The 17,993-nt window shown below is 38.6% G+C and overlaps 1 protein-coding gene across 1 annotated transcript; it reads left to right on the top strand.

Moving 5' to 3' along the window:
• Nucleotides 1–88: 88 nt before the first annotated feature.
• LOC128674486 (cilia- and flagella-associated protein 61-like) lies at nt 89–17,826 on the top strand. Its single transcript, XM_053753008.1, has 33 exons — nt 89–314; nt 1,387–1,521; nt 2,315–2,475; nt 2,617–2,761; nt 2,979–3,114; nt 3,553–3,707; nt 4,741–4,758; nt 4,866–4,956; nt 5,454–5,677; nt 5,802–5,896; nt 6,442–6,559; nt 7,167–7,278; nt 7,756–7,832; nt 7,962–8,141; nt 8,241–8,319; nt 8,848–8,973; nt 9,294–9,406; nt 9,882–10,013; nt 10,301–10,495; nt 10,606–10,734; nt 11,045–11,205; nt 11,553–11,737; nt 12,045–12,240; nt 12,535–12,704; nt 13,586–13,683; nt 14,152–14,217; nt 14,924–15,056; nt 15,277–15,450; nt 15,925–16,038; nt 16,469–16,576; nt 17,040–17,111; nt 17,317–17,343; nt 17,671–17,826. Exons 1-33 carry the CDS (start codon nt 163–165, stop codon nt 17,824–17,826), a joined length of 4,233 nt encoding a protein of 1,410 aa, XP_053608983.1. The 5' UTR covers nt 89–162.
• The last annotated feature ends 167 nt before the right edge of the window (nt 17,827–17,993 follow it).

Raw genomic sequence — 17,993 nt, 5'->3', positions numbered from 1 at the left:
AGTTTTTTTTATATTAATTTTCTTATCAAATTTATTAACCGATCTAAAACTTTTTTTAAAACCTCTATGCTCTCATGACGTAAATGTCAAATCTTGTGATTGACAGCAATGGGATAATCCCCTCGGTCTCCCAGGAAAGAATCTAGAAGTCCTTAGCAGAAAATGGCCGGGGCAGGTCGTTTCTACCACCCGCCGGCTCTCAGCCGCATCCGATTCGCGTGCAAAGATGACGCGCCCTTCATTATGGCCATGATCAACAAGCCCATGGCAATGACCTTCAGGATTGATTCCATTTCTGATGTCAATGCCCTGTTGTAAGATTTCTAACATTGTATTCTTTAAACGGTTACTCACGTTTTTAATTTTATTATGTTCAGCACCAACTACTTTACAAAGCGCCCTTGACCATGAGACTTTTTGCACAAAGAGAATCCTAAGAGAATTGAGTAATTTATAGATAAAAGTACCCTATTTGTTAACCCAAGGTATGAACTAGTTCATTAGCAAATTTCGTAAAAATTGATCTAGTCGTTTGAGCGTGAAGAAGTAACAAATATACTCACAAACTTTCGCCTTTACAATAGTTAGATTTATTTATTAAGCTTAATTCCACAAACATACAACTTGTAAAAGTACAATAGTGATATAGCATTATAAAATAGTCAAACTTTGGTCCATACAGATAATGTTTTTATGTAGCTATCAGCTCCCACTGCTCGGCAAAATCCTCTTAGTTTCTGTTTTCAATTTCAGTCACTCGGGAGTTGTTGCCTTATTGGATTCCTTATATTACTTTGTCCATATTATATTTCACTTTTAACTAGGGTTTGTTCTGAACTAAAAAATGGTTGCCGACTCTGTGACTCCGCCCGACGTCTGAAAATGAATTTTCAGCAAAAGATTTTTTTTTCCAGATATAAGTAGGTTAAGCTAATTACACCGCTACCTAAAATTAAAAATTAATGAATGATTTAGAGAATCAACCCCCAATAGAAGACTGCGGTTAAATCGATATATAGTGCTGTATTGGTCCTCACAAATATAGTCGAGTTGACACATCGTCGTCTTCTAGAGAAGACGGCTTCCGGTTCCGACTTTTTTTTAAGAAAAGAATCTGTAAAGACGCTAAGATAAATAAATATATTAGGACAAATCACACAGATTGAGCTAGCCCCAAAGTAAGTTCTAGACTTATGTTATGGGATACTAACACAACGATACTATATTTTATAACATATACATATATTGATAAACATCCAAGAACAGAAAAAGATCATTTTCCATCATGACCCGACCGGGGACCGAATCGAAGATTAGAGACATAGGCAAATGTCTGACAAATGTAGTCTAGATAAAGAGTAATCTAGGATATAATTTTTATTTCAGAGAAAACGGTGTGCTCTCTATCTGCCAGTTGGATATCAACAACACTATAATAGGGTTTCTAGGCATTAAAGACTATCCATTAATTCCGTCAATCCATCCGGGTGCTTGGGAAGGATACATATGGACTAAATACAAGTAAATATCCAAATCCTACTTAAAATTATAAATGTAAAAGTCGGTCTGTTACTTTTTCAAGGTTTGTATTCGCGGCTGCGATACTTGAAGCCGACTCTGATTTTATGACTGGCTGCCTGACGTGTGCCTTATTCTTATACTTAAACATCGATATGCATGCATGTCGCTAAGTATGTAGTTATATACTATTCTAGGACGATAACTACATGCTTAAAAAATCATAATATGTATTTTTTGCGTAGCAGATCAGACTCGTAGTATCTCGTAGGCATAGTGTAGCACGCATGTAGAGCTTCGTAGGCGGCTACGAAGCTCCAAACCTTTATTCATTCTAAAAAGTTAACGTATGTACTTAATATTATGATTTTTTTCTATTTGTGAAATTGTTTAATATAAACCAAATATTCATATTTTACTTCAAATCTTTAATCCTGTCTCGAGTGAAATTATAAAAATATTTAAATATGTTTATATATTTAAATATGTTTTTAGCCATTTCTTATCGCAGTATCTCTTTCTCTCTCTCGCACTGTAAAAAAAGAGCCTCAAACTTTTGAAGAATCGGCTGTGATTTTAGAACTGCCGAACGATTGCAAAATAATTTCCGAATCTTCAAAATTAACGTCTGTCATTGGGAAAGCTATTGTTTCCTATCAGCCGACTAGGCTAGTCCGAAAGTCCATTCTTATAGCATTATCACATTAGATAATCTAAGTGATGAATTAAATGTTTAACACTCTTTCGAAAGCTCAGTAGTAAGTCCGCAAAAATATAAAACGTTTTATTTTGACAGAACTATCGAATTGAACGCTAGGAATACCCTATGGATCCACTTGCTCTGTTTCAACAATCAGTACGGCCGCGACCTAGTGGACAACATGCTCAAGTCTGTCTTCATGCATGACCCCTATGTCCATTACATTGGGATGGTCAAGACTCTGATTTCATATCCGCGTAAGTAATCGAGTGCTAGATTGACTATCCAACCAAAGCGCGCATGGTCGATTGACCACCTGTAGTATTAAAGGTTCATATTCGTAATCGATTAATCAATTGACGTCGACATAACATTTTAATTATTCCCTGTTTGTCCAGTGCTAGTACCTGGTCAGTCGCGCGTGGAAGGTGCATTCAGACGTGTGACAGCCATGGAGCGAGGCGTGCCAGGAGACCAGCTGCCGACGCTATGCATCGCTGACAGGGTGGACGTCAGCCCTCGCTTGCGTGTCAGGCGAGCTGTGTCAGTATCACCCAGCTGTTGAGGCCACGTTAGATTCCCCAAATTAAGACCATATCGTAACACCGATTTGACATATGCAAAGTATTCTGTAAAGGCGGTTATTTTAGAAGCAGTTTTCGTTAATTTACCCAGTGCTTTTCATTATCCATTAATTTTAAAGTACCTATGTTAACAATATAGTAAAATGTACATTTTTATATTTGTATTCTGTGGTCAGAGAAGCAGACAATGACGATATAGTGCCAATAATCAACTACCAATCAACCCGTCTCAAGGAAATGTATGGAGAATTCTACGTCAGTGAGCTCATCTCCAGGCACCCAGAGTATGAGAGGGTGTTGCTGGTCTGCGAGGTAATACATACAGGTGGTAATAGTATTTCAACCAAATACACATAAGAACAACGCAATGAGCGAATCCGACATAAATGCTAATTTAATATGGATATCACTATCGATTATTACTTGCAAAACAGAGAAGCTTAATTGTTTGATAGTACAAAAATCTGAGATCATTACATATCTATATTTGGTAGTCAAGTAAGTAGTAAACATTATGAGGAAGGCTATCCAGATTCACGTACTTTATCGAGGAAAAAAATGACAAGATCGATTCCCGCTCGAATTTTTTCATCTCATTATTATTTTCAAAGATAAGTTAATACGCATGTGACATGTATAACAAATCCATTTAAATAAATGACAAGAATTAGGGGTTTTCGGTAATAGCCCAGTATTACCAAGCAAATTTTGGTGGTTGGGTTAACAACGATGATGATATTTCACCACCAGCATAAAGAATTAGCCGTGGGCGTGATGTGTATAAACACACAGATCAACTTCGAAGCCCTGGAGGAGAATTTTGAGCTATCTCCGTTCGCGGGCCTGCGACACCACACAACGGTCCCGTTCCAGCGACCCAGCGCAGACTACGAATCTAATATCAGGTGATACTTTATCTATGTTTCTTGTTATTTTGTGAAGATTGTTTGGTTCAGGAAGCTGGAGAAGCGCGCTTTATTTTATTCCTTTATGATCTTTTTATTTATTCGAAAATACCTTTTGCACACGACTTCCTCGGTGCTAACTCAAATCACGGATACCGCATATTTTCCCAAATATGCGGTATCCGTATAAAGCCTACGTACTCTTTAAAGCTCCATCTTTGTGCCGATCTTCATCCAGATCAGACTAAATGGCTCCAGTAAGATAAAATAACGTTAATTGAAAACGGAACTTTAGTGCGTTACCTTTACATGTATGTTACGCTACCTATTGCCTGCGGCGTCGCATATCGCATATTCTTATGGAGTGGTGAAATTTATTTGTTTCGCATGGTTTCTCGTCTTTAGTTTTCAATCCCGTTTCACGTTTTGATTTCCGCTTCGTGTTCTTCTATGTATCTCGTCACGTATCCCACAATATGTCCCGTACTGTTTTCCGCAACGTGTTCGATTCCTATTCCCGCTTCGTCTTAATCTGTTTTTGCTACACATCATATCCCATTTCCTGCAACGTGTTTCCCATAACACATCCCGTTTTATATTCCACGACGTGTCACGTTCTCATTTTGATCTCTCTTCAAAAATTATTATGTTTCATTTAAACTTCCACCCGCTGTTACACCCCCATAGCATTGCAATTGTCAAAAGACAATTAATGCATTATGATTTTTTTTAATCTAAAGTTTCATCAATTCATAAATTACGAAGTTAACTATTTCACCCCCTTAGAAATGGAATTTTTAAAAATCCTTTCTTAGCGGGCGTCTCCTAGTTACAATGTAAGGTCCATCAAATTTCATAATAAATAAATATATATTTATATAAATTGAGAATTGACAACAAAGAGCTACCAAAAGCGGTATTCTCATAAAGCGGTAAAATCTCATACAAAAAATCGACTCCGCACACTCCTAACTTCATTATTATTAGACTTAAAATCCAATTAAATATTTTTCTATTTTTGTTTTTTTTTCAGCACTGGCTTATTACCAAGGTGAGCTGTCAAGTGTAAAACATCATATTAAACTAATTTGTAAGGCTCACTGATTTCTTAACTCTTGCTGTATTGAAGTTGATAGCTGAGTGGTTTACTTGTTCCAGTATATCACTAAGCATGACGACAACACCTTCAGAACTCTTCAGCATCAACAAATACGACTCTGCTATGAAAATGAAGGATGCAAAGTCCAGAGTAAGCCATTTTGGTGTTGGTATTAATGTTATTAAATGCTGCACTCGAATTGCTCCCGTGGGAATTTCAAGGTAGAAACCAAACTGTACCGTATTCCAACGAAATCGGTCGAGTAGATTTTCCGTGATTGTGCAACAAACATCACTCACATCGAAACTTTCGCAAATGTAATACATATTCTTCATTTTCTTCTTTTTCCTACTTATCGGTAAAGTATGTTATCTTATTTCCAATTAGCTATGTCACTTGGCATTTCAATTAAACAACACTTCCTTCCTATTCACAGTTTCTTTGACGCAATACATCCATATCTTCTTTGTTTTTCTTCTCTTCCTATTTTACCTTAATGTAAAGAACATTCAATAAACATCTTCCATGTTTAATGCTTGTTACAAATAAAATTACATTCAGCTTACTGATCTAATCAAACTGATCTAATCAATCGTGAAGTGGGCACGGCAAAAAATACGGTCGTACAGATATCTGTAAAATTTAAGGTGACATGGACAGCGGAAGACGAGGGCTTTGCGGAGGGTATCGAAGCCGTTGCGCAGGCGCAAGCGGCGCAGGCAGGCCGCCAGCCGGTCTCGTACGCGGCCAGCCAACTGGAGATCCTGAATCTGCTCGAGGATGAGGAAGAGGAACTGGAGTTTGATATCATAAACATTGACACCGATCTTCTCAGGGTGCCTGAAGTCCTCAGCTACAGGAACATGGAAGGGTCGGTATTTACTTTTGTAAAGTGTGGTTCCGCACTAGAACACCTCTAGCCCACATCGATAAAAATCTCGTCAACATTACATCGCCCTTTGACATATTATTTAAATGATGTGTTCCATTTACAGAGTAGCTGACAGCATTACAAATAAAATAGCCATGACAGCCAAAAAGAAATCAGTCGATGAGGAGAAGCCGAAAAATAATAAAACTAAGAAGAATTGTAAGTTTTTAGTTAACCTTTATTATCCCAATGCTGGACAAGGGGCTCCTCTGTTTCTATGTTCAAACATGTCATGGCATTCTCAAAGAGGCTATAGAAAGAGAGGAAGATCGCGGACGCAATAGAGTAACGATAGAAAGACTTAGATTCAGAAGAAGGTAGGAATAGTGCAGAAGATGGAATGGACAAACTTTTTTATTATATCAAATGTGTGTACATTTTTCTTTCTTGATATGATATCACGCTCACTTTTTCCGTTACTTGCGTCATATCTGAGACAAAGAAAACGATATATATATACAATGAGTAAGCGTAGCCACATGAGATGAAAATATTCCTTCCCTATCTATACCTATGTGTTCAATAGTTACCTCGCAGATGATAAGGGACAAAATATATTAAGCCACTGTCCCGTTCCTCATCATCTATTTCCAATACGCGTTTGTCTATTATGAACGAAATTAAAGTTTATGACGATGTCTATAACTTTTTCTGAAATTACGCCTTATATAACTATAACTGGATTTAGTCAATAACTTCGACAGCTCAAGCGCCAACGTTCTCCCCAACGGCGAACAAAACACCTGAACCTAACCGCTACGTCGGCGCACCCAACGCTTTCCTTCTGGAGCTGTTTGCTATGCACCCTGATTATGATGAGAGGTATGTCATGTCAACTACTCGGACATCGACTATGTCAAAAAATTCTCATTACTCTAAGCACCATCATTTATATTCATATCTCCTTACCCCAAGAGATTACATTTCGGAAGAGATTGCACTAGCAATAAGGCCTTCCTAGTTGTATCATTATTTTAAATTGTATATATTTGTGTTTCCTTTTTAGTGCAATAAAGTGTTTTTACTTATATAAAACACACCAAACAGTTAATGATTTTGAGTCTTTCGGAAAAATAAATCAATTCCTCATAAGTAAGTATTTTTTCAATGATGAAGCAAAACAACTCTATGCATGTGACTCCCTTCTTAGAATAAGATCACACCATAGTCACCGTTGGAAATCGTACGAGGCGACTAAGGGATGAAAAACCTTTGCAGCTGTTGGGAACATTCACACATCATTCTCAAAGAGCATTTGACATGAAGCAGTCCGGTTATAATATCATCAGCAGAAACTTCAAAATTTAAAGGGTATTTTTAAGCCAACCCTGAGGGATTACTCTGAATTCGAAAATCTTTTCCATGAGATAAGTAGGTACTTAATGATTTTTTGTTAAATACTTATTCTGTAATTTTTTTCATATTTAAGATATGGGTTCGACATATTAGAAGCAGCCTATGAACTGTTTCCTACTAGAGACTACTGTATATTGTGCCTGCCATCCAATCATCCTTCGTTTCCTCTGCTTGATCACTTTACGGTAAATTTAGTCTTTTTTCTTTATCGAGTATGCTATATTTTATCAAAGGCATCTGACATAATCATCACCATCTAGTGGCGTACACACTATAGTGAGCTAATCAGATCAGTTTACCAGTGTGCAGGTTTCCTTACAATGTTTCTCTTCACCTGAAGTGGTGGTCTGCGAAAACTACTATACATTATTTATATTGGTATACAAACTCATGTGACACGAATAGGATTCGAACCTAGGACCTTTCGACTATGGGCTTAGTTTTAACCACTGCCACTGGGATTTCACCGCGATATTCAAAATCAGGACAAAATACTTTTTCAGCTTAGAAGTACCATCTCGCATCACTCATTGACGTCAAAAAATTACTGATAGTGATAAATAGAAGTAAATATAAGAAGTATGGTGTGTTAGTGTGATTTACAAATATGTATTTTGTATTATCTATGGGATCGTAGCTAAAATTTCCATTGACGTTTCCAGTTGGTGACACCATACGGAAACAGGATGAGATTTATTAACGAGACTCTCTACGTAGCTCACGTCAACTCGGTTAGAGGGTACGTATTGCACCAAATGCAATAATTACGATTATAATTTCAACTATGTGGACGGTGAATCACATTTTTCATAAAATTTCATTGTTATCGTAATATCATAGAATTATATAATTTCTTGTTTCCTACCAGCACCGTAGCCGTTCGACCTGGTGAAGGTCACGACGTGGAAAAGATTGTGAGCGACATCCTTGAGCACGCTCCTCGTCCGCAGTCGCTCGGAGACCTGTTCGAATCCACTCTCACGTCTAAGAGTCTTCTCTCGTTTGTATTGCTCAGTGAGAAGCAGCCTATCGGGGTCATAGTTATTGGGTTAGTAGATTTTTCTATAAAATACTGCGAGAAATGATAATGATGTCAAGTTTATTTCAATATGCTATATACTACAAAACAAAATATCTCATCTTTCAGGCCACTGACGGACGGTGCTGGTATCCGCATGCAGTACGATTTGGATGCCGAGCCACGGCGGGCTGGGACTGACGCAACAGTTAGTTATATTGCACTCAATGCGTATTCGATTAAATAAATCAATGGAAAATTCTATTCAATTATCAAACTATCAGTCAGCAATCACTATCGGTAAACAAATAATAATTATGGCAGGTGACCGAACTCTTTGCAATAGCCCATTCTCAGTCCATCCAAATTTCATTCTATAGACCAGTACTTCTATCCATTATTCTGCAATAGTTCACACTCCCGCCGAGACCTGCTCATGGGCAAATCATTTCATTGGTATATCCGGGAGCGGGTCCCTACACAACATCAAAATTCTCCAAAGGGCCTCTACGTGTTGGATCCATATCCTCGGCCTCTCAAAGGACCGGACTATGTGCCGTGAATCCCAAAAGGAGATAAAAATAATAATAATAATAATTCTTTATTGCAGACACAAGATCCATAACACAAAATAAATAAATATAAAATAAAATAAAGTAAAGTAATAAACAGTTCGCCATGTTCAGAAGTTGATTCCTAAAGTTTAAGGTCATGTAATTAATTATGAATATGTCAGGTGGTGGCTGGCGTGATGTCTCCAGCATTGGAGCCCCACGGTCGCTGGTACATGCGGGAGATCTTGCGGCACTCGCAGTTCACCACGCTTTTCTGGCTTTGCCGCCTCTTCGCCAAAGGAGATGTGGTAATAAACTCTATACATACACGTCTTTCAGTGCAGCTATGAACAGTTCGAAAAGCATCGAAATAAAAATCGTATTTCAGGAGCCCTAATCACATGAGTAACAAGTTTTCTTTTATTAGTCCACTGTCTAAGTCTTTCCCCACTGCAGAGCAATGATCTCTCAATAAAGCGATGACCTAGTACTTACGATAGGTCGTGGGCAGACTTTTGGCCTGAACTTTTTAGCATCAGTGTAGGACCGTCTATATATAGGTGCATAAGCATAATTTAAAAAGACAAAACGCATTTTTTTTTCTATACCATATGGATTTGTCATCAAGGGTCCAAGTCGCAACCTGATGTCGCTAGCCACGCACATGACGCCAGTGCACCCGCGGCGCACCGTGCCCAACATCACTGGGAATAAGGACTTGGACAAGCTGTCTCATGACTTGTTAGTACCGATGGGTTGGCTGTAGAAATACTAATTAGAATTCAACCCATCATCAATTAGAATACCAACTTGAACGTCGTCAATGCATTTATGGAACTTTTACATACACATATCACACCAGTTTCTCTTGGGAATAGGCAGAGACTAAGTATTTTCACTTGCCACGATTCTGACAAATCTCTCTTGCCTATCATTATACTTATACATGAAGAGAAAAATAAGTCGTTCTCTTGACACAGATATCACTTACTTACTCGTCTTTTACTGCTTCCAAATGTATTTTAGACAAGAAAGTTATATAATATTTGGCTAAAACTTGACTTCTCAACGTTCTTAAGTAATTCTTCCTCAGCTTTAAGCATAGCATAACACATGAATTATTTATGCTCAGTATTTTTCCAATTTCCTCCGCCTTCGCTCATCACCACCTTTTCAACGAAATAGTCAGGTAAAAAACGTATTGTAATTTCCCCAGGGCGGTCCCCTTCGCGTTGTGGGTATTGGAGCGTCCTCTGACGTCAATGCCCCGTGTGTTCGTCAACAACAGCATCGTTGTGGTCGGCGCCAGTCGCACTGGGCTCGCCTTTCTGGAAACTCTCATTATGGGGTGATAAACTTGAGTTTAGCCATCAAAATGGGCAGTACATAAACATTTTGTCGCTTAGAACAGACTTATATTTTATTCAAAATATTTAATGATCTCATCCCAGATCGTAAATATTCAAAAAGCTTTCGCGTTGTCGTAGCGATACAGTGACATCACGAGCGGTCTAACATAAGTTTAGTGACATTGTATCATGAACGTCCTTACAAAGACTTCATCAAAGGTCCTTACAAAACCATCATCACATTGCTAACGTAACCTTAAATTAACCTCCATTATGCTGCAAGCAGCGCCACGTCGGGCTACCTGACGTTCTCCAACGTGACGCTGGTGACGGAACACGGGCTGCCGGCCGTGGCGGAGTGCCTCAAGGCGGCGGACACGTGCGTGCCTCGCGTGGGCCGCTACACCGACCGCTACCTCAAGAGCGTGCCCTTCTACTTTTACGTCGACGTCATGTCCGCTGTCATGATTAATATTGACAGGTAAATCTTTGTTTTACTGCCAATACCGATAAGATCTTCTTGAGATGAAGATGATCTAGGTAAAGACATGTAACGGTTGCAAAGATATTTACAACGTTCGTTTGTTCTAGGCAAAAAAAATGCATTCGTTTGAAAGGTGGAGGAGTCAAGTTCTATGATGACTTGGTTTTAACTTGCGGCCAACAATACCAGCATCCGGAATATTTGTGCGACTCCCTTGAACTCGTCAAAGAAATAGAGTAAGTTTTGTTGTCATTTTACGTTTGTTTACATAATCTCCTCCGTCAATTTTAACTAATGAGTACAAGAAATAAAATAACATGTCATTTATAAAATGAAATGTTATGAATATAGGATCATTTTTGTCACAGAATCTTAAATGGTACACTGATATTCTCTGTTTCTTGGAACAGATCGGTTAGCATTAGACAGGATAAAGTGGAGGAAACCGACATGATCTACCGACCCCACGTAAAGTGGGATAAGGGTATGCCGATAATGACACGCCATGGACTTTTCTACAACCACTAAATTAATATTTTAAATAAGGAAAGGCAAGCCATGCGAACGTATGCTGATGGACAACCCGAAGTACCAGCCGGAGCGGGTGCCCCCTCCCCCGGACATACCCGACAACCTGTTCCTGGTCAACTCGCTGTTCGAGGCTAACTTCAACCTGAGGAAGCTGCTCAAGATGATCTCCGAAGCGAGTGAGTTCCATTCCAGGTTATGTGTGGACTTCTGCATTGCGTAAAGTGTAGAAAAGAAAATTAAGAAAACAGACCATAGGCTCATATAAAAGATACGGATAGTGTGACTCTATACCCGTAGCATTACGATATTATGTTGTATTAAATCTCAAGTCTTTCGCTAACACTTTATTTACGATGCATATAGGTACTCGTGCCATTTCTTCTCTTTTTAAATTAAGATTGTTATTATATTTTTAAAACCTATTTACAGATACAGTTAAATGCAAGACATTTATCCTATATCCATGAATCCTTCTAAAATTTAAGATAAGTAGGTCAAAATATTATTTTTTCTGCCATCATAGAGGACTCCTCTCGTTGCCTGAGCGAAAACAACCAGGTCATCGTATATGGAGACTGCGTGGAAGCCTACTCCTGCTTGGCAGCCTTGCTGGAACTGGGTATATCGGCCTCCATGATCACCTTCGTCGAGCCCTTCCCGCCCGAAGATAGCACACTCATGAGGGTCAACTGCTTCAACGACGAAATGGTACGCGAGTGTAACTAAAATAAAACATAGTCAAATTCTTTGTTCAAATCTTCATTTACAATTCTTTGCTTAGTTCCACTAGTACCTATTGTTACTATTCTGACATAAAAGTAATTTAAAATGAAGTCTTACTCATGTTATGAGACATAATAATATTATACATAGGCTATTCAAATGTCTTTCTAAATTGTATTTATTTTTGATAAGACGACTAAGGTATATCATACTATGTTGAATAAAGGATTTAAATTTGAAAGATCCTCGGTTCTCAATCTTCGAAAATGCATACCCAAGGACACCTTTGCAGGTGGACTCGCGAGTCCAGGCGAGCATCAAGAGGCTCGGCATCACAGAGTTCCGACGCTGTTCGCTAGTGGGCTGGTGTCTGCGGAACAATCACGTCGTGTCCATCGACCTAATGGCCCCGCTCCACGCCATCTTTTTACCTTGCTTCGCGCTGTTTTATTACGGGTTGAAGGCTATTGATTTGTATGCTTTCAAAGGTAAATCCACGAACCAAATTTACTTTTTCTGCTCATTTATTTATTATAATGACAAGTACCTACTAGACAAAAACATAACACACGCTAATAAAACTATTAATAAATCTTTGTCGAATACTTACTATATTAAAATTTTTATAAGTATTACTTAAACAAGATACAACAAACAGAAAAATAAAGGTGAACAACTCCCAAACAATCCGGATTTTCCCTAGATATATATATTTTTTAAGTTTACTATCGCTTTGCGTTCTTCTACATAACAAGGATTTACACAAAAAATACACTTTCCAGCAATAAACGAAAGCGGACTTGTGTACGACGGAGGCATCGTGGTGGGCCCGCAGTTCGAGACGAACGACCCTCACATCTACGCGGCAGGAACATGCGTGCGCTACTCTAGAAGATTGTACGCCAAGCGTATTAACCACAAGTACTACTCTTCTGAGGATGTCGGGGAAGCTGTGAGATGTTTTCTCTTTCTTTCTCCCTATCTCTTTCCCTTTCTCGCCGCCTGCAGCAGATAAACCCCAAGTATTACTCGTGTTTTTATTCAGCGTAAATTGGGAGCTATCAACTGGCGAACCATAGCGCAGAACAGAAGACTCTCGTTTTTTTATACTACTGAGCGAGCAAATAGGTATACGGAGCACCAAATGGGAAGTGGTCACCGCAACCTATGGACGCCTGCAACACCAGGGGCCCACGCGCGTTAGCAGCCCTGAACGAAAATGTTCACGCCCTTTTTGACGTTTTTTGGGTTTAAGTACTGAGAAGAACAGTAAGTAATCAATCAATCATTCAAATCATTTATTTGTGAGTGTAGGTACATATAGATAGTATAATTGTTATTACATAGCTCTCTGTATCCGTAGAAGTAAGTGGTTGATACTTATGTCCCGTATGAATCATTGACCTGCACCAGCAATGGTGTAGTGGAAGTGTCTGGGAAGAGTTACGATTGTGTCGCAGACCGCTATAGTTGCTTACAAAAAAATTAAGACATTAGAGACAGATAATTAAGATTAGTAGATGCCTACCTAAGATGCAAATCGTGCGTGCACTCATATATCTTTGATTAATGTGGTATCATTTATATAACTTTATTTATTTATGTATAAAGTCACTCACTGCACTAACAGTTGTCCAAGGCGTGCAGTGAGCTAAAAATATACAATATACATTAGTTATTATTATATGACAAATAATTTATACACGCACACAAAAATCGTCTCTAATAACCTACCAACAGTAACGTGGTTGATCTATTTTGATAGTTATACATATTGCCATAGAACTTATTTCATAGCGCACACTCTAAAATGGATTCTATCTGTCCATACAGTTGGCAAAACAATTTCTAAGGAAAGTGGACCCCTTCATCATGTGCGACGAACCAGATCCTAAAGATATGTTGCCTAATGCCAGCTCCACTGTACTAGGGTAAGTTTATACATAAATAGACAATCATATAAGTATGCCATAGATAAAAGAAATGTACTTGTGCTATTACCATAGATAAAGGAAATATATATAAAGGCTATTTACTCTCTCTCTGTCTCGTTTTCGCGTGGTTCTGGGCACACTACAGACTTGGCTTATGCCTTCTTCTTCAGTGGATATTGGCCACTCTTATAGGTATATATAGATATTCAATACAAAAGACTTATGCTGTATGGGCTAGTACCCTTTGCCTCCTTAATAAAACGAGGGAATAAACCAAAAAAAAAAATAAAGTGGTTCTGGGCATATACGGAACAACTCCAAAGCCCAGGGCTCGCGTTGTAAATTATCATTATATTTTGAAGATTTGGCTATGATTTTCTGACCGGGAAATATATAAGGGACATAGCCAACTAACATATTTTCACCGCCATTTTGACTAAAACAGATTAAAAAAATCTATTGCAGATTTAGAACATCTCAAACCGGTATATCTCCGTCCGCTACACAATTTTCAATTGGACTCCAGAGGAAGTATGTGTTTACGTTATTTATACACGCACACAAAAATCGTCTCAAATTCGTCTGAATTTGTTAAATATATTATTAAATGACGTAACTATAGGACATAAGGATAGTAAACACGAAATAGGTATATGAAATATTGTACTAACATAAGATATAACGGAGATGATGTGCTCTCCAGACAAGTATTTGGGTGCATAATATTTGTAACTTATATTTCATTATATAAGTTACAAATATATTATATTCATTGTAAAAAAAACTGGTTAAAAAGTACCTTACTCCAGAAACGTAATAAAAGTTCTTACGTCATTTGGTTTTAACATTAACAAATGTTGGATTAAGTTAATGTCGTTTATCCGATATGTTGCAAATATTCTTGACGACACTGATTGCCAGATGCTGTTTCACTATTGTGGCCCCGATATACCAACAGCTTTGATTAAATTTGTACCAATCTATCTCAATAATTTCACCAATTTTTAAATCATATCTTTTGTCATTTTGAATTTATACCACTCTCGGGGGCTGTGACCAGATCCTTTTTAGAGTCTGGATCCGCGTCTGTTCTATGGTCTCTATCATAAGATATACTCGTGATAACTCGTTTATACGAGCACATGGTGCAAAACGGTATTTTGTTTGTTTTCCTATAAATAACGGGCAATTCTGAAGCTGTTGACCCCCGTCAATATAATGTCTTTTCTCTTCAAAGATGGCAACCAGTCATGAAGTTCGAATCACCGTTAATGGTGTCGGCGACACTGCCCGGTCCCAATTACTACGTGAAGCTGAGAAAACCTGGTCCAGAGATTCCAATGGAGGTCCAGCTGACGCTTCCACATCGGGTAAAATAGCATTTACCCTAAATTGCCTTTTCCATTTGATACACTAGTCGATAAATCATTATGTTGTGCAGATATCTTCACAATGTTTTTGTTCATCGGAAGCGAGGAAAACAACAGGAGTCGTACTTGGAACCATTCGATTCACCGGCGCCCGGCGTCTCAAGCAACCACTGGACTAACACCGCTGACCATGATAACGGCTATATGCCTTTATTCCCAGGGCCACACGCTAGTGACAGACAAACGCTGTAACTACTTCCGTCTGCAAGTGAACGTGCTTCACTGCGTGGACGCAGTCACCTGTCTCGGGAAGAAATACTTCTCCACGGAGATCCTCTCGCAGCTGTACGGCAAACACGAGGCGCTGTTCAATCAACTCTTGGCTAGATATCAGGCATGATTTCTTTTAGAAATAGAAATTCGTACATTCAATAACTAGGTACATTAACAAAAAAGTGGACAAGATTATCAATGTAATTTTTATTAGGTTATTCCATTTCTAAATTTCGGCGCAATATATCTTAACTCTTCATAGAGATATATATATATATATATATATATATCATCACTTGAATGAGTAGGTACCTATTTGCGAGGCCATGATATTGGTTTTCAGTGACACCGAATAAGACCTCCATTTTCTCAGAACTACCTAGATTGTCTCTCTTTTTTTGTCTGCCTAAATCTTGAAGATCAGTTGAAATTAGAATTCTTATGAAGTTGATTTAAGTAGGTATTTACACTTACTCGAATTTAATTTTACTTAGTTTGGAAATTTCTGTAATGAAGCCAAAGCCTGGGTTTTAAAGCTACTGATTTTAATTACGTAAATTTATTTCAAACTAATATGTTTTATTTGGTTACATAGATGGGGCTGATAGAGGACTTCTTCGACTTCTTCACGCAATCCTGGATGTCCACCATCTACCAGGAGACCTTTGACAGGCTCATGATGGACATCGCAGAGCAAGACGTTTCGAAGGTAAGCACCTACTTTGTGAATTACGCACACATCTCAAATACGCTTCTTTTTTTTTTAATGATCCACCTATTTTTCTGTTGTCAACGGGTCTTGAAACTACCGAAAATCATTGCAAATCGGCACTATTTCCACAGCTTAAACTTCAATGGAAGGCAACAATTTGACGTGCGGTTTTCTGTACGTTTATTCCTAACTAGATGTTGCCCGGGGCTACGCTCCCATGGGAATTTTGAGATAAAATATAGCCTATAGCAATCTTGGATAATGTACCTTTCTAATGGTGAAAGAATTTTTGAAATAGGTTTGGTGGTTTCGGAAATTACCCGCCTCAAACATACAAAGTTACAAAGTCACAAACTCACTCTTTATAATAATAGTATAGATATAATAGATATTTCTTTACATAAAAGCTTTTTTAACAAATTGTCAGGCTGGTGAACTCCTGTTGTCAGGGGAAAATCCAGGAGAAAAACCAGAGGATATTGTCGGTCCTGACGTGCCTTCGGGCACATTCATTGACGTTTTATATTCACTCCAGGTAAGGGATTCTGGAATTACTAGTCTAGCCATCATCTATATGTTTATTTGATAGATGTTCAACGTTCGAATCCTACTCGCGCTACATGAATGTGCAAACCAATCTGAATCATGTATAGTATTTTTCATCGACCACCACTTGCTTCCGATGGAGGAAAACCTCGTGAGGAAGTCTGCAGTCTGATTGATTATCAACTTGTGTGCGAAATGGAAAGGCAATGACAAACTACTCCATTAATCCATAATTACTCCAAGAAAGTCGTTGTTTTTTTCCACGTAATGACCACGTTCCTCAGATATGAGGAATACGACTATAAAAATGGTCGCCAGAATGGTTACTTTCTTCTGGTTGACAAAGAACTGATAACACCAGTTCTTCGTTGAGAAGCGGCTCTATAAGAGCAGCTTTATTTTTTAGGCTATTCTGCAACATTCAGAAAAATAATAGTTTATTTATTTTTTAGGAAAAAAAGGACCTTGGCACCTTCCGTTCCGTGATAGATAATTTTATTGCCGCAACAAGTCGAGCGCAAATTGTAAGTGTTCTATTATTTTTTCAGATTTCTACCCTATTCGTAGAGATTCGAAGCCCAAAGCTCGCTATCCTAATTTTCCTTCTCCACTTTCTGCATCCTGGCCTTTAGCAGACGGCTAAGGCTGATTTACACCAAGCGAGCGATGCTCATTCTATGCCTTCAATATACAAATATGTCTCAATAAATTCCTCGTGACCTGTTTCAGGTGACAGTTGCAGCAGATATACCTTCGGTAAGTACTAAATACCTGTTACTTGTCGAGATTTCCTAGCTAAATAAATATAAAAATCAGACCAAGAAGCGTAAATATGTACAACTTGACAATGATGTTTTCAAATTTATAGGTAGGACCATATTCTGACACTCATCTGGAGCGTTTTCCCAATTACTTTCTCGGCCAAGATCTGCTAAGAGATACAAAACCTTGACCAACAACAGCATTCCCAAAGAGGGTTTCCCAAAAAAATCTGAGCCGAATCTTCACAATTTAAGGTTTATTTGTACGTGAACCAGGCTTCGGGCATACAAGCACACGTGAAAATTTCTTCCCCTTTTGCAGGAGTGCGGTCAGAGCGCAGCGGTGCGCAACGCGGCGCGGTCGTTCTGGCGCACGGTTGGCGGCGACCGAATCGTAGTTGCGCACGTCGCCAAATTCCTCAACAGAAACTCCGTCACCAACCCGCAGTACGCCGCTCCCAACCCTCAGTTCTATTAGTTACGCCGCGGGACAATTGCTTCGTCCTCTTTCTCTGCGACCACGCAACGCGTTGCCGTTTCAAAACTCCACACAGACGACAACGCAACGGAGGCAATGAGGCCTGGCCACTATTTTTACTACACGAGACAAGACTGTGAAAAAGAGTGTTATAATTGCTGAATTTA

This window comes from Plodia interpunctella, chromosome 12, assembly GCF_027563975.2.
Source record: "Plodia interpunctella isolate USDA-ARS_2022_Savannah chromosome 12, ilPloInte3.2, whole genome shotgun sequence".
In the NCBI taxonomy this organism is placed as follows: domain Eukaryota; kingdom Metazoa; phylum Arthropoda; class Insecta; order Lepidoptera; family Pyralidae; genus Plodia; species Plodia interpunctella.
This window is presented reverse-complemented; position numbering and strand designations above follow the sequence as displayed.